Source organism: Amia ocellicauda, chromosome 23 (genome assembly GCF_036373705.1).
Source record: "Amia ocellicauda isolate fAmiCal2 chromosome 23, fAmiCal2.hap1, whole genome shotgun sequence".
Classification (NCBI taxonomy): Eukaryota; Metazoa; Chordata; class Actinopteri; order Amiiformes; family Amiidae; genus Amia; species Amia ocellicauda.
The window spans coordinates 16509649-16525353 of record NC_089872.1 but is presented as its reverse complement, the minus strand read 5'-3'; the positions used below and the strand labels follow the sequence as shown (position 1 = coordinate 16525353).

At 38.5% G+C, this 15705-nt stretch overlaps 2 protein-coding genes across 2 annotated transcripts in view; one reads left to right on the top strand and one right to left on the bottom strand.

The window, feature by feature from the left end:
- Positions 1-15705, top strand: part of eloal (elongin A, like) — a 46612-nt gene that overhangs the window by 13588 nt on the left and 17319 nt on the right. The window lies entirely within an intron of this gene.
- Positions 2056-13909, bottom strand: gclc (glutamate-cysteine ligase, catalytic subunit). Its single transcript, XM_066696800.1, has 16 exons — positions 13334-13909; positions 9480-9592; positions 8455-8637; positions 7529-7642; positions 7128-7186; positions 6549-6685; positions 6024-6098; positions 5372-5488; positions 5000-5138; positions 4769-4881; positions 4467-4559; positions 4133-4237; positions 3698-3779; positions 3352-3455; positions 3127-3247; positions 2056-3009 (listed from the first exon to the last, which is right to left on the bottom strand). Exons 1-16 carry the CDS (start codon positions 13481-13483, stop codon positions 2828-2830), a joined length of 1887 nt encoding a protein of 628 aa, XP_066552897.1. The 5' UTR covers positions 13484-13909; the 3' UTR covers positions 2056-2827.

The window sequence follows — 15705 nt, the reverse complement described above, 5'->3', positions numbered from 1 at the left end:
ACAGCGCATGCGCACGTGGACAATCAGCGTTAGAGTTAATAATAATAATGATGATGATGATGATGATTATTCGTCTGCATGTGCACATAGGCAGAGTACTGTTATTATATATGTACCGACGATTGCAGGTTGATTGTTCTTTAAAGTTGATTTAATCCATACTTTTTGATTTATAACCCATTCACATAATGCTAAAATCACAGTGTAATATGGTATTCCCAGCTGTTGTGCTACATTGTCAGTACAGTGCAATAAAGCATATTACAGTACAGTGCCTCACACTGTATCACAGAACAATATATTAGGGCAAATATACAAAAATGTACTTGTATATGCAAATAATTATGTATAACAACCTGAACTTCCACAAATAACTAAGCAATAATATGGATGCATTGTGTCTGTACCTTACAACACTTTTTGTGTTGTCCTCTATGACACTTATCCCCTATGACACCTTTGTGTCCCCTGCCACGTTTTTAATCCCATTTGACATTTTGTTTCTGTGTGAGTCTTCTATGATATTTCATGCTCACGTGCAACACTTTTTAGTCCCATATGGCATTTTGTGCAGATGTATGCCATTGCTTGGTCATGTATGATGCTTTTTGATCCCATTTGTATTTTTTTCTGTCACTAGTGCGCACTTCTGCAAAGGGAAACTATAAATTTGCTATTTTCATTGACAGATCGATGGTGTGGTACATCTTATCATGAGCAGGCAGGGTCTTAATATAACATCCAACAATAGACAGTGTTACCAAAACGCATTTAATAACCCAGATTAGAGAATTAGTGTTCCAGGAATTGTATGTGAGTTCGGAGGTTTGATAGACCAGCAAAAGGGGAGGCAGTTCAACATATACCAGTTGGTTTGATAGATAGTGAAAGCTGGTGTTAAGGTCTGCTAGACTATATTTGGTGAAAAGTGAATCGTTCACAAGCCTAAGACACTGGTAGGAAGGTCAATAACTGACTTTGGAGGACTTTGTATCTTATTTTTTTCACTTGCTTCATGAAGCCACTCAGTGTTACTGTTTTACTTGTCACTACAGTATAACTTCAGGTTTAATATTAAGGGCAAGGTCTGCCTACTAGAATTTATTTTTTTGTTTCTGTACTTGCATTGCACTGAAGACAAATCAAGGAATTTACATAGAGGTTTCCTGGCATATCACTGGATTAATGGCATTGGCAACAGTGAAGTTTGTTCCAGGATGTTGTGGCCACTTCTGAAATTTGATCTTCTTCTTAGGCAGACGCATTTGATTAATGTTACATCATCCTATGCAAAATTATCTGGTATATGTATTGATGCCCTATCGACATAGAACTAGAGTAAAAAGGAAAGTCAGATGCAGAAATTGTTTTTCTGTCAGCCTATATCTTTGATAGTAGTGCAGACCCTCATCCTGGGAGTTCAGAGATACTTGTCAGTAAAAGGAGAAATCTCACAGAAATGTAGTAGCGAAGTATAGAACTGGATCCATTGGATGGGCTTTGGAAACCTTAAAATACATTTTGTACAATCCCTGATATTAAATGTCATGGAAAATGTTGCTTTGTGGAGATTAGAACTAATGCAATTTAATGGAAATATTTTAATCAAAATATCGGAAGATAGCAAGATCACTTCCACCACCTAGTGGATAATAAAGCATCACATTCACCAGATATGCATTTAACCAACTGAGATTTAAGTTTGTATGATCCAATGTTAAAAATAAAAAAATGATTTTCAATCATTAGCATTTTTAACTAACTTTTTTTGTTTTTAAGCTAGTCCACATAATATATGCCAATCAATAACAGAATGTACACTAATGACTAAAAACTGTTAAATGGACTGAAGAAAAAAAATCAACCGATTTAAACCATGTATGTTTAGGCTCTGTTAAATTCGTTTTTTGTTTAAAATCATCAGACTTGTAGTAGTTACTTTTTCTTTATCAACAGAGTTCAAACATTTCCCTAAATATAGTAATGAAAATCAAACCTTATAAGTATGGATATTAATGGTATAATAATTCATATTAAAAAGGTGTCTCGCGAACATCAGAAATAATTACTTTATTTTACAGTCCTGTGGAATGGTATTTTAATATAGTAGTTTCATTAACGGAGAATAAAATTCCAACAACAACAAATCAATAAAATCAAACTTGCATAACATTGAGGACCTCAAGTTTATTTCAAGAACTACTTCATATCCCTTACTAAAATGCCAAAATAAAATTATTCACCTTTACCTGTTTTTCACTTGCAATGTTATTCACATTTTATTTATACAAGACAACATCAGTATAATGGACAATCTGTGAAGGATCTAATTTTCCACAGACACTGGATTACAGTTCAGTCAATCCAAAACACGAATCCTGAAAGGTTCTTACAGCAGCAATGTAAAAAGGATTTTGAAGAAATGCAAATATAACCCAACATAGCATTGTTAAAGTTAGTAAAGCATGAGTACAATATTTACAGTACAGATGAGAATGTTTCTAATTTACAGATAGTGTTTTGTTACATTTACATTACCAGCCACAGACAAATCACTTTCCAAGGCCGTAAGAAAAAATATATACATACAGACATTCATTTATGCTATTAAAATATTTTGTTAATCATAAAAATCTGATATTATATACAAGTTCGATACAAAAGGTTATTTTTTAAAAGAAACGGTCAATCTGGTTGGGCCATTATGTCAAATCACACATTTGGTCTTCATATCATGCAAAATGGGTTTAAATCATAATTAAGGACAACAACATTCATTCTCTGATTAAAGCTGTAACGTCTGCAGTGCTTAACAATGCATGTTGATTTATTTTGCCCTGTTAATGGGATCTCCAAGGAGTTCTGGGCTCCGCGCTGTTCCCTTTGCAATCTTGTCACATCTCACCAAGAGGTCGTAGTTGATTTTATCGGTTATCACACTGTCCTTCTTGTACTCGGGGTGCTTTGCAACAAACTCCCTCATCCATCTTGCCATGGTCATTAGTTCCCCTAAGGTATAATGGGAAAAAAAATGCATTTAAGTATCTCTGTAGAAAGTAGAGGTGAAATTTATAAATATATCAATGTACAGCACTCAATCTTTAAAATGAAAGTGAGTTCATGTACCTGAAGCTCTTTTCTTGATCAGTTTAAGATAATTTAATATGGTGCAACGCGTTTCCACGTCCACTTCCATGTTTTCCAGATAACAGTTCAGGATTGGTATTAGTCCTTGAAACACACCTTCCTAAAAACACAAAACATGCACTTGTAATGAATCAATATTCTTTCCCCATCATGAAAATGAAACGAGATGGAAAGTGATTGGATGAACAAGTGAAGTAAACCTACCTTCCCATTTATAATCGTGTCAATGCTCATTAACACATATTCCTCTGTGTCGTTTTCCATGCCATTCTGGGTTGCAGCAGATCCATCCGCTACAGGATTACAGCCTAATTTACAGGCACAAGAATAAAATAAATACATTAAATGGTTCAACTTCAAAAAGTGGTAATCATTTTTGCCAGACATTTCTGTCGTGATTTTACTATTACAAACACTCAATTTTGCCAGCTGAGGGCAGAATTGAGTTTTTTTTTTTTTGTATTTTTTTAAAGGAACCAGACATTTATTTGCCTCATACAATTATTCTTTAAATGCCAATTTTAAGACTCCTTTGCACTGAAATGGTTACCTTTAAAAATGTCCTTCCGGAAATAAAACATGCCCTCATGCACCGCATTTCGTTTCTGAGCAACTTTCATGTTTTCATCCACCTAATGGAATAAAACAATATAATATTGAGATTCGACATTTCTAGTTAATCCTTGCAAATTGTAAAGAGGACATACCTTTTACCTCATATCACAGAACTCTTAAAAACTATCAAATCAAAATCATCAAGTCTCATCATCAGTTGTGAAGAATTCCCTAATGACAGTAATTGGTCAGAATGAACAATAATGTGCTTCTAATCAAGCCACATTACTCCACATGGTGCATAAATCAATACACTAACATTTCATAGAAGTCACACCACATATCTGCATGTCTCCCTCACACACAAACGACCCACATCTCGACTATTCATGGCTCAACTGCACTAATGAATTATTGACATTTCTCCTACCTTCGACAATGGGATGAGAAAGTCTAACTTGTACGAAAGAATCACTCTAGTGAGCAAAACGACAAACACAACGTATGCAGAGTTTTCAAAGTCCGTCAGCTGTACCTGGATGGGAGAAGCAAACGCAAAAGAAAAATAGAGCAGAATATTACAAATAAATAGTTTTACAAATTGCTTAGACAAATTAATCCTCAAAAAAGACAATGTATGCAGTTTAAGATGCTTTTATTCACAAATATCCCTAAGAAGCTATTGTTGAACATATACAAGACAATTTCCTCCTTAGCAAATTCCTCTTTATTGCTCCTGCTGCATTATATACCATTGTGCTTACCTCCATTGGACGAAATTCTACTCTCCAGCCAATATCTGAGTTGGGCGGAGGTGGTTTGAACCTCATAGTCTGCCAGTTGGTTGACTGAATGTTCTAGAAAAGTTTGAGAGAAGTGTAAACGAAAAAAACGCACACAAACAACGATGTCACGTGAAAACACATGCAGATTTATATTACCTTCCTTATCCACCTGTCAACAGAAACCGTGTCCATTTACAGGTATGAAAACATGCTTTCAAAGAGTTTCAAAGAGAACGAGAGATGATAAAGACATGCAGCCTAGATCTGCGGAACAGTCATACCTCAAAGTGATCAGATTCATTCTCGTCATCCATGTGGATCTTCTCTTCAAAAAGAGTCAAAGGGTCGCGGATAAAGAGATGGGCTATGTGCTGTGCCAGGAGTTTGTCAATCCCTGGAACATTATACAATTAAATAAACAAACCCATTATATTAAATACTTTAGACTTCGTAACTTTCTTGAGTAGCAAAAGAGTCAACACATTGGAATAAAGAAGCTTATGTGCCGTTACCTGCATCTAAAAGCTGTTTGTAGATGTCCTCGTCTTTTGTTAAGTCAATGTCATTGTATTTTTCACCACAGCACGAGAGGTAGCTGTCAATGGAATCGTATCTTGATTTATGGATCCGGTATTTACTATTTTTTAGGGGCTACAAAAAAAAAAACAAAGTTAGATGTGTTGCCTAATCCTGCAAAACCTTTATTTTTTGTGCACCATCTTAAACAAACTGTTTATAATTTCAAAAAACTATAACAAACAGATTTATAGTAAAACAGAGAAGAAACTGATGGTATTCAAATTGTACTTTCAGGTGGTAGATGTAAATCCTGGTTTAAGTGACAAGTTCAATCATTCCACAGTATGTAAAATGTTGTCCCGTACCACTAGTCCCCTTTCCTCGCGCGTTCGGTCATCTACTGAAGCCGAGATCACTCCCCAGCGGCAGTCAATATCCGACACGTACCCTCTGTAAAACGGAGATGCAGCACTCAGCGCCATCTGCGAAGAGGATTCAGGAACAATACGGTTACCTCAGTGTACAAAACGATGCAGCCACATAGTTGCCTTACTTCAATTTCCAATTGTGTTGACCATTTGCACAGTCTATGCATTGATTGTCTATAGAATGATTACAATGGCCATTACATTTCTGAAAATAATACAGTTGCTAGATGAAAATGGTAAGTTACACACACTGTTTCTGTATACATCAGGGACACTTTTAATCACGTTTTGTATAGTAAACATTACACACTTTACACTTCTGAAGAGGACTTAATATTTAATTTATATCGGTTGATTGGAAATCTATATGCAGAACAATTAGCCTAACAAGACTAATACACAAACCAATTTGTAGTGTAACCTGTTTTAAATCATCTAACTATAATTTTGCCCTTCATGGGATTGAACTGAAATGCACAAGAGCAGTTACATTAGTGAGACAATTCGTTTTTTCTTTTAATGCTATATATTTCCATGCAGCATCATCAAAACCGCTTTAGACTCTGGAAATTCACAGAAAGACACTTACCACAATAGGGCAAATTGTGGCCAGTTGGTCATATAAATATCTTGCTTCGCTTATGCTACAAGCTTGGAATGTCACCTGCCAGGACATTACAAAAATATTTCAGTCACTGAAATAGAACATCTTTTATAGAAAAGAACAGTTTCAGGGCAAAAGGGTTACAAATGCTAGTTTAAATAATTACAAAATAAACATGCAGTCCGGAGTTAGTTTTAGAAAGGCTTTTAAAATGATCACTACGTCACTTGAAATCTGTATGGGCTATTATTAATACTCCCTTTCCTGCCCATACATTAAAATCTGTGAATAGATTAAAAAGCCAATGCAGGACTCTTCAAAACATTTAGGATAAATAAACCCTGATCTTAGGTAAACCGGTTTAGAGATTAAAGATCTTCTCTTGGGTTTGTTGGCAACTATAAACATATCCTACAAATGAATTAATTTGATTCAGAGGTTAGTCGTTGGCGGAGCAATTTCATGATGTTCATTAAGAGAATCCGTCACCGATTCTGACGTCAGCAGTACCTGGAGACAGCAGTTGCCCATTCCGAAGCCCATGGCGTCCATGTATATGTGGTCAGGTATGGCCGCCCTCGCTGCCTCCCCATCGTCATTGGGAAATGTTTCGATGAAAGGAGATGGGGTGTGCGTGTCTTTGAAAACTGAGGGGGGGGGGAATCGTCACATTTTACAATTGGATCTTAAAAAGCACAGGGTAAAGGACTTGTAATTCCTGTATTACCCATTTAGTTATGCAACGTCTCACATTTATATTCCTTATAGACCATTTTCTACTCCCAATGCAATGGGACCAGAGGAGAAAAGGATAATCTGGATAACTGCCATTTAGATCTGATATTTGCTTCAATTTTCTTTATCTTTTGTAAACAGAAAATGACATGTAAAATAACAGTCCTGTTTAATCTATACAGGTCCTGCTTCTGTGCTCCCACAACATCATCTTGAGATCAACTAAATAATTTTGGTAAATAAACTGTATTTGGTAAACGATGGCAAATAGGCAACAGGTTTCCTCATGATAATACAATGCATCTGCTATATCAACATGTTTTACCAATGGTTTCCTCAGTGTCATATACTCACTGGGTACATTGATCACAACCTTCTCTCCTCTTCTGTGACGGATGTTTCGGGTCAAAGTGCTACAATGTAAATAAAAGCACAATTGAGTTTTCATATTATAGGCAAACATTCACTTTTCTGGGAAGTATCAAGGTCTGATGGATACAGAACAATACATCATATTACATTGTGTGTGTGTGAAGAATGTATTTGTAAATGCCCATGACATCATAATAACTGACAAACTAGTATTGATATTTACTTATATTTATTGATATGCAGGAAAATGTTCCCAGGTAAATTCGGCTTGTTTTATGGTTTGTTCCATCCCTAGTAGAACAGGGAGACCAAAATATGTACACCTTTGTTCACATATAAGATACTGACAGGGTATTACATATATATATACTTTTTCTACTTGCCTAAACCTTGGGTGTCCGTTAATAGCCTCATCAGGGAAAAACAGGGATTTGGATGCGCCTTTCTCAATGGGCATGGGTGCGTACTCTGGCAGGGTAAAACCTGGGCAACCCAACCTGCAGGAAAAGAAACCCAAAGGAAAACATAAGCAAACATTGAGCCTTTTGCCGATAAGGGAATTAAGCGACAGAAAGGACAGCTTCCTGACACGGTAACACCTCGGACAATCTGGCTCCACCTCCGCTTGTGGTTGCTCAAGGTATGTCAAATAAATAATTTATGGCAACGTATTGTTCTCGTCTGCAAAGTAATGAAAGACAACCTTGGCCCTGGAACTGCGGTTGCATAATTATAGTCATCCTTTTTTTTTTTTTTTTAAATGTACATTGTACTATGTGCATGTTTCAAAAAGCTGTAAGTATAGGTCCTTATATTAAATGTAGATATATACAGAGATTGTATGCAAGAAGTCTGGAAAACTCAATGTTTACAGTCTTGGTTACAATTTGTTTTGAGAATGAGACTGCCACCTAATTTTACTACCAAATCTAAACAAAGTATTGTTGTGTGGACATAACAGTGCTTCCATGCCGTAATGGTGTCTGGCCCTTTGTTCTGCATTGAAATTTTCAATAGTTAATCATCTGCAGCGGTCCATTGGATCTTATGAATGACACTGCGCCTCGCTGGGTTTTAGCTGAAAGGCACTTGCAGAATAAGGAGTCATGCTGAGAACATATGTACAGTAAGTGGTTCAGAGCACTGCAGCAATCCTCGTCCTCCGAGTCTACTGATCGCGAATCTGTGCCAAGATTACAGTAGACGTGCTTTCCCTCTGATGACTGCACAGTGAAAATCGAAAAGGAGCCATCGGAATCGCCGAGAGAATTAAACTGTGACGCAGGCATACGCGTCCGCGGGTTATTACCTCGGGAATGCTGTAATGGTGCAAAGGGTCTCGTGTTCCTTCAGGAACGACGAGGCCTCCTTCCTTCGCTTTCCCATGTTGTCCTCCACGGTGTTAAACTCAGACATCGTCCCTCCATAGGGTTGCCCAGGCGTGCCTTCAATCATGTAACTTCCGTACTCGGGCCTCCAAAGGGTTGGGTGGCTGTAGGGGAAAAGCTCATTCAAATGCCTGTGCATCAACACTATGAAGAAATACCCCTAATCGGCCGTGTGCTGTGCTGTAAGGTGGAGATGTACTGTGTAAATACAATGGGAGTTTTATCATCCCAACCTGTACTTTCTCCTGAGGTGATGCTGATTATCTGATATCTAAATAAATACTATAATTTGGATAATTGCACAGCCAGTTGGCAAATCTTGTGGCTGAAGGAGGAGAAAAGATGGGCTTCTCCCAACACTCCCCAAACTCCATCTAAAATGTCATTCGCATGGATGTTGTTCAGGTAAAAAACGATCTTTGAAGGTTAGAGATTTGAACTTTTTAAAATCCTAGTGATGTTATCAAAAGGATGATGTAGGGAATACACTGTGGCTTCTATATCATTTGGAATTGATTGGTTACTATAAAATCATTACAGTGAGTCTTTTATTTTTTGAATCCAGGGAATGCTATTTTTAATTTACAAAAATATGATTATTAGTTTATTGTGCCCTCAGGAATCCATTATAGGCACTATGAGATTTGGCTTTACATATTTAGCAGAATATTTAAAATCTATGTGGTCTAAAGTTATGCAAATCCAAATGTTATTCATCACTAGTGATCTCAGTGCCTGGCTCTTTGCTCAGGCACAACATAAGGTATTTGCATTTGCTTTCCATAAAAAGAAAAGACACACAAGACATTCAATCCATTTGGTTTCTGTACTCTCAAACATTACATTACAAACGGAGGGAAATGCAATTATTTTATACGACAGTCTGAAGACTTGTCGAGTGCTGCTTCACACACCTGTTATGAATGGTGTATAAGCCACGACTTACTTGGGGTTGGTCTTCTCACCCTTATCCTGCAACGTCTGCAGAACATCTGCTCCGGTCAGTACCAGCCGAACCTTCTCATTTTTCTCATCCATGGCGACCAACATGTATTCCACCTGAACAACAAGCAAGGGCAAAGAGGATGAGGCCTTGGAGAGTTCAAGAATGGACGAACAGAAGTAGTCATGTACAACTTGACAGCATTTGAACATTTGTCCAAGAAGAATGGGCAAATATTGCGCAATCCAGATACCAGACATACCAGAGATTTACCCCAAAAGACTCATAGCAAAAATTCCCGCTGAAGGTGGGGTGAATACTTATGTAACCAAAAACGTCTAGTTTTTTTGTTTTTTTTGTTTAGTAACTGTTGTTTCACAATAATAGCCCTTTTGCCTCTTCAAATGCGGAACAATCCCATTTAAATGCACACAAATTTCAGGTTGTGAAAGTTCAAAGGGGTGACTAGTTTCTATTGCCACTGTGTGTGTGAGATTATATACATGTGTGTGTATATATATGTGGATATATTTCAGGTGTTTGTCTGTCATGTATAAAGTTTTTGTGTACGTTATTTTTACAGGATACTGCCATAAATTACAATTATAACCAGATTTCTTCTCAACATGGTGTATGTTACACAGATCTAGTAATACAGTGTGAAAGCCCTATATCAAAGTCCTCTTGTACAGAAGATAATGCATCTGATATGTATTCTTGTAGTGATGATGACTTGGATTGGGGACATGATAGACCCAACAATGTCCTTATTTTACAAAGTCCTGAAACAGGAGGGACTGATGGTTATTTTCAGTCGGCACATCCCCCTCACTGCCGTTTTAACAGACAGACATCAGCAAATTGAATCAATTATATGGCATTATTTCAATGTTTGGCACACAGTAAAGGGTAGCATGTTTAATGATTCATCAGCTGTTTTAAATCTTTAACTTGGAATATGTTACTTCCATATGATCTGGACCTCCTATTTGCAGTGTGTCAGCAAATAAGACCATGGAAAAAAAACAAGCATTATTATTATTATTATTTATTGCTTAGCAGACACTCTTGTCCAGAACAACTTACAAAATATAAGAGTGATACAAAGTGCAATAATACAGTGCAGTTCAAAGCATAACACATCACAGATTCTGGCAGCTTGTACCTCTATACGCCAAGGAGAAGAGAGAGAAGGGAAAGAAAAGAAAAAAAAATTGCTGTTGCCTGTAGACGTGTTCATTCCATGAATCTAAGTATCTTTCAATTAAAAATCAGAGGTTTTGTACATGTATGTGTTTTTCTCTAGGTCAGGAAGCTACAAGTTTACTTAAGAGAATTTTCCGCCCGTAACCGTTGAAAGACATACAGCAGCACTCCCCTTCTGGCTGAAGGTCATGTGTGAAACATGATGGATTCATTCATTGGCTCCCAAATTATATAATTTCTCCTTTCATGGACTGCAGACATGATAAATAAATAAATAAATTATAGTTGCGTGTAATTCACACAAATAGTTTTTTATTCCTATTGGCATTTATTTTCACAAAGCTACATTTTTTCCTGGAAACTGGGATTTATTTTAATTTTTTTGAAAGAATCCACGAATGCACGTCAGTATTATCGTTTATATTCTTGGTATAAGACTGGCAGACATGCACTACAATTAAAATAGTGCCTGACTTATATACACAAACAGCCATTGGAGAGCTGAATTACGGTTTTCTTTCCGAAATAAAGAAAAGCTGGCTATACTGCACTGCGATTCTCCGAGAAACAATCTATTGGCAAGTTGTTGCTGTAGTTGTTTTTACTTGAGTCATTTGAAAACTTCTTGATTTATTATCCAGGGCTAGATGTGTTAGATATAGAGTTACCAGAATGTATTTAATAATCCTGCAAGATTACATAGTCTCAGTGTTCCAGGAACTGTGAGTGACTTTGAAGGACGGGAACCCAGATCTTTCGCCCACGCCAACACCTTTCCTCCACTTTTGACCGACGAAAGAGGAGGCAGTATGGCATATGGTCAGACAAGTCAATGACGAGTTTGATTCATATGACATCTGGGGGAAATGGTATGAATAATAAGAAAACTCTGAGCCATGACAATCATGCCAGTAATGGATTATGCCAAACTATTCCTATACAATAAATAACTTTAAAAGCTAGATTGATCTGTTTTTGTGACCTTATTAGGTTCTATTATTGTCATGCCCATTTTATTTTTACACAGTGCTGAGTTTGAAAGTGCCAAATTAAAAAATTATAATCATGCATTATTTTAAACTGTTACATGTCTATGCATTGCATTTAACTTAATTTGAATGTCTCAAAGCCAAATTATTTTAAACACAACCTCCCTTAATGTTAGCAAAATTCTTTGTCACATCCCAAACTAAAACGCTGTGCCCCTCTTTCCAAACTAAACGAAAACGGCAACATCACATCCTTTCCAATTCATCAAACTCTTTTTCTTGACTTTGATTCTGCTACCATCTAATCCACTGTCGGAATGTGGGATTAATCTAAAACAACAAAATGCCGGGTTGTTCGAAATCCAAGCGATGCGACAAAGTTAAGTCTTCCAGATAGGAGAGAGTTGCAAATAAAATAATAACAGCCATAACATTCAAAACAACAACAACAAACATGTACTTTCTTTTTGGAGAAATTATAATCGTCTCCAAGGCCCATGAATGCAGTACATGCTGTGGAAAACTGTATACTGGCCGGTATTGGAGCATTTTCTTTCAGAGATTATGTGGTAGCCTTCTATTGTTTTATTAGACCTTACATTTCTTTGCTGCTCATATTTAAACTGAGGATTAGTGGCTACCAAGTCACATTTGTTTTGAGCTATTTGTGAATATTTAAGATTATGAAGATTTAAGTTCTTCTACAGTCCAGACTTTATTCATTACTTCCAGCAAATGTTTTACAGGTATTGGCCCCTAGAGAAAATGTGGGAATATGCTCAGGGTGGTGAAAACATTTTGTGCATTAATGCTGAGAAAGAGCAACTGATATCCGCTTCATCAATAGTGTTCTGCCCCCTTAAAAGTTTGACCTTGGATTTTCTCTCATTTACTAAAAGGATGCAAGGGATGATACATTGCACACACACACCATCCACACAAGAGTACATTTACATTTGCAGTCAGCAGTAATGTGCTGCTGGGCCTCCAGGAAACTGCCTCCTCCTCCTGAACAGCAAGTCTTGACTGAGACAGATGCCAGCTCTAGCAATGTGAATCGTCACTTGGCTACATTGTACTTCCCCTCCTGCTTAGCATTAGGTATTGCCACACAAAGCGGTAAAAGATTGAACACGGTGCGATGGATCAGATCAAATACGTGAAAACACACTCACTGTGAAATACCCTTCAAACGATCAAATGGCATTATAACTGGCCACAGTATAACAGCGATGATGCAAGACAGGGGGTATTTACACCAGTTATGTTGCTCACTGGCCTGAGCCAAAGTGAAACTACGCAGCCCGGCTCCAGACAGTGCATTTGTATGTTACACGCATGGGAAGCCATTGCATGTCCCCCGGCTGGAGGCTGCGGTGACTGACAGACAGACAGACAGACAGACAGACAGACAGCACGCAAATGCAGCTCAACGTGGAGAGGATGCGTCCCGCACCTGCCCGGCATCGCAGCGGCAGCAGGGAAGCGGACCGAGGGGCTGTGCACGACCAGCACCACTTACTGCACTGTGACACCCCGGAAACCATCCTCACCCCCGTGTTTCGAGTCGCGCTCCGAGATCCATCTGTAGCCCAAATTGCAATTAAAATAAAGCCCGCAACACGTGTCGAGCGGCCGAGGACGCGGCGCGGCGGCTCTTACCTCGTCGCCCCATTTCAGCACGTCCCTCTGCCGGTCCTTGACCTTGTTGTAGATGTTCAGGAACTGGATGATGCCGTGTTGGCGGACATGATCGGCGTACTTTTTGGTCTCTTCCCAGTTCAATGGCGACCCTTGTGACAGCAAGCCCATAGCCCCCCAAGATGCGGCGTTAACAACACGACTGCCCGGTGCTGCTTCCAATCACTTCACGGCGCCCTACGTATGCAACGGTATAGCCCCGTCTCGGTGTCTCGCTTCTCTGCAGTCACTTAAAGCCAGATCACACACCTGATCGGTTCATGAATCACATATAACCTTATCGATAAGACCAAGACCGAGGCCTCCTACAGCACCAATGCTTCCAGATCTGCTCCCGACGAGGAGGCGCATACAATGACAAGGCTCTTTCTCCCGACGCCGAGGAAGAAGTAGACAGTGTGGCGGCTGTGCACTTTTATTGGATCACCAGTGATGGCTCTTTCCCAGCCGGCTCCTGCTCTGCAACCCCCAGGCTGTGCTGGTCCCCGGTGCCGCACTGCCGGACCGTTTTCTTTCAGGCACTTTGCGAGGGCTGGACACGCGTCACCGGGTCAGGCGGAGCTACGTCACGTCGTGACTCAGCACTTTTCGCCGCCGAGGCGGCAATGGAGGCGCGTCGCCCCCGGGGGTCGTACAGTAACGGTGACATCGCAGAATGAGAAGAGTTAGAAAAGCTCAGCACTTCAGTTTAATTCTATTGTTCTGGGATATGGATATAGTCTCTGCGATGCTTCAAAATGTGTTTGGAAAATAACTTGAGCAGCAGTGTGCAATAATAAAATACTGGATTACAGTTTCCCCTATAGCAAAGCAAAATCAGGGCACCTAGCTGGATCATGGAAATATGCCTACAACTAATAAAGCTTAAGTGAAATAGTAAATTCACCATTGTTATTGGACAGGAGTATAGTTTTTAAAAAGTTTGAAAATAGCAAAAGCAGCAGCATGTACATAGGGTTATATGTTTCACCTGAAATTAGCTCAGGTTATTCTATAATAGAAGCATATTCTGTGGTGTGAGTTGTTCATGTCCAGCTCGGGTCTATGCACCATGGGAAGTCAATGGAGGAAATCAGAAAAGTCACGAAAATCATGAAAACATTACATTTTATGCACATCACAAACAAATACAAAGAAATAACATGTGAATAAAGATTGAGATCACGCATAGCTAACCAAATCCAACATGGCCACAAATAAGCTTTATGATCAGCTGCTTTTCTTCTTTCAACAAGACGGGAGTTTCGGAGCTTAGTAGAATGGCTCCAACATGTTGACGGTTTCACTTCCAGTGGGAGGAAATGACTGTATACATTGTGCTTGACAATGCTTAAATAAGCAATCAAAGTCAAGGTGGCCTGGACAAGTGCTTACCAGCATTCCTTTAAAAACCCAGCAAACAAGTATGCACATAAATGAGCAGACTGTAGAAAAATGGCTAAAAGGCAGATGTAAAGAAGATGTTTCTCTGAAAAAGACACAATGTCAATGGGCAACCAGATTGTTTAATTCCTAAATCCAAAAGAACTTTAATGACCTATTCAGATAGCAGTGGTTACATTGTTAACATACTATAATGCACTAATTTTGTAACAGTGTTTCTTTAGTTGTAACTTTGACATCCTGGTTAGGATGAACAAAGTGAACACCATTTTAGTCTCAAGAAATTTCTGCTGCATTTCACTGTTTTTCTAGCTTATCATTATTAATCAAACATACTTACCTAAACAAACATGGATGTAAACCAGTTCATGCATTATGTAGTGTTTGCAATACTATATAGAGTAAAGGTCACTGCAACACACACAGAGTCAGAGTCATTCATTTGTTGTATGCTTAAACATGAGTGCAACATAGGGTGTATTATTTTGTATTGTTAATTATTGTTATTGATTTAATTTAGATATGTCAATTTTTCTTTCTACGAAAATATATATACAGTGCCTGTGAACCATTGAAGTTGCGGTCACGTTTTCTTGTCCCCAGCACAAGGTGTACCTGTGTAAGTATCATGCTGTTTCTTCATCAGCTTATTGATATGCCACACCTGGCAGGTGGGTGGATTATCTTGGCAAAGGAGAAATGTTCATCTAATAGGTATGTAAAAAGATCATGCACAAAATTTGAGAGAGATTTTTGTGCGTATGGGACATGAAGTTCCGCATTTCTCTCCCTGTGTGTCTATACACAAGGTCATTCTCTCGTGGTCCTACTGTGCTATGTTACTGTGCTAGATCAACCCTGATACCCAGAGGAACAATGTCTGATAAGAACCAGTTTCCTCCAGCAATTTGGGCTTGATACACCGTACAAACCCCCCTCATGTTAAACAT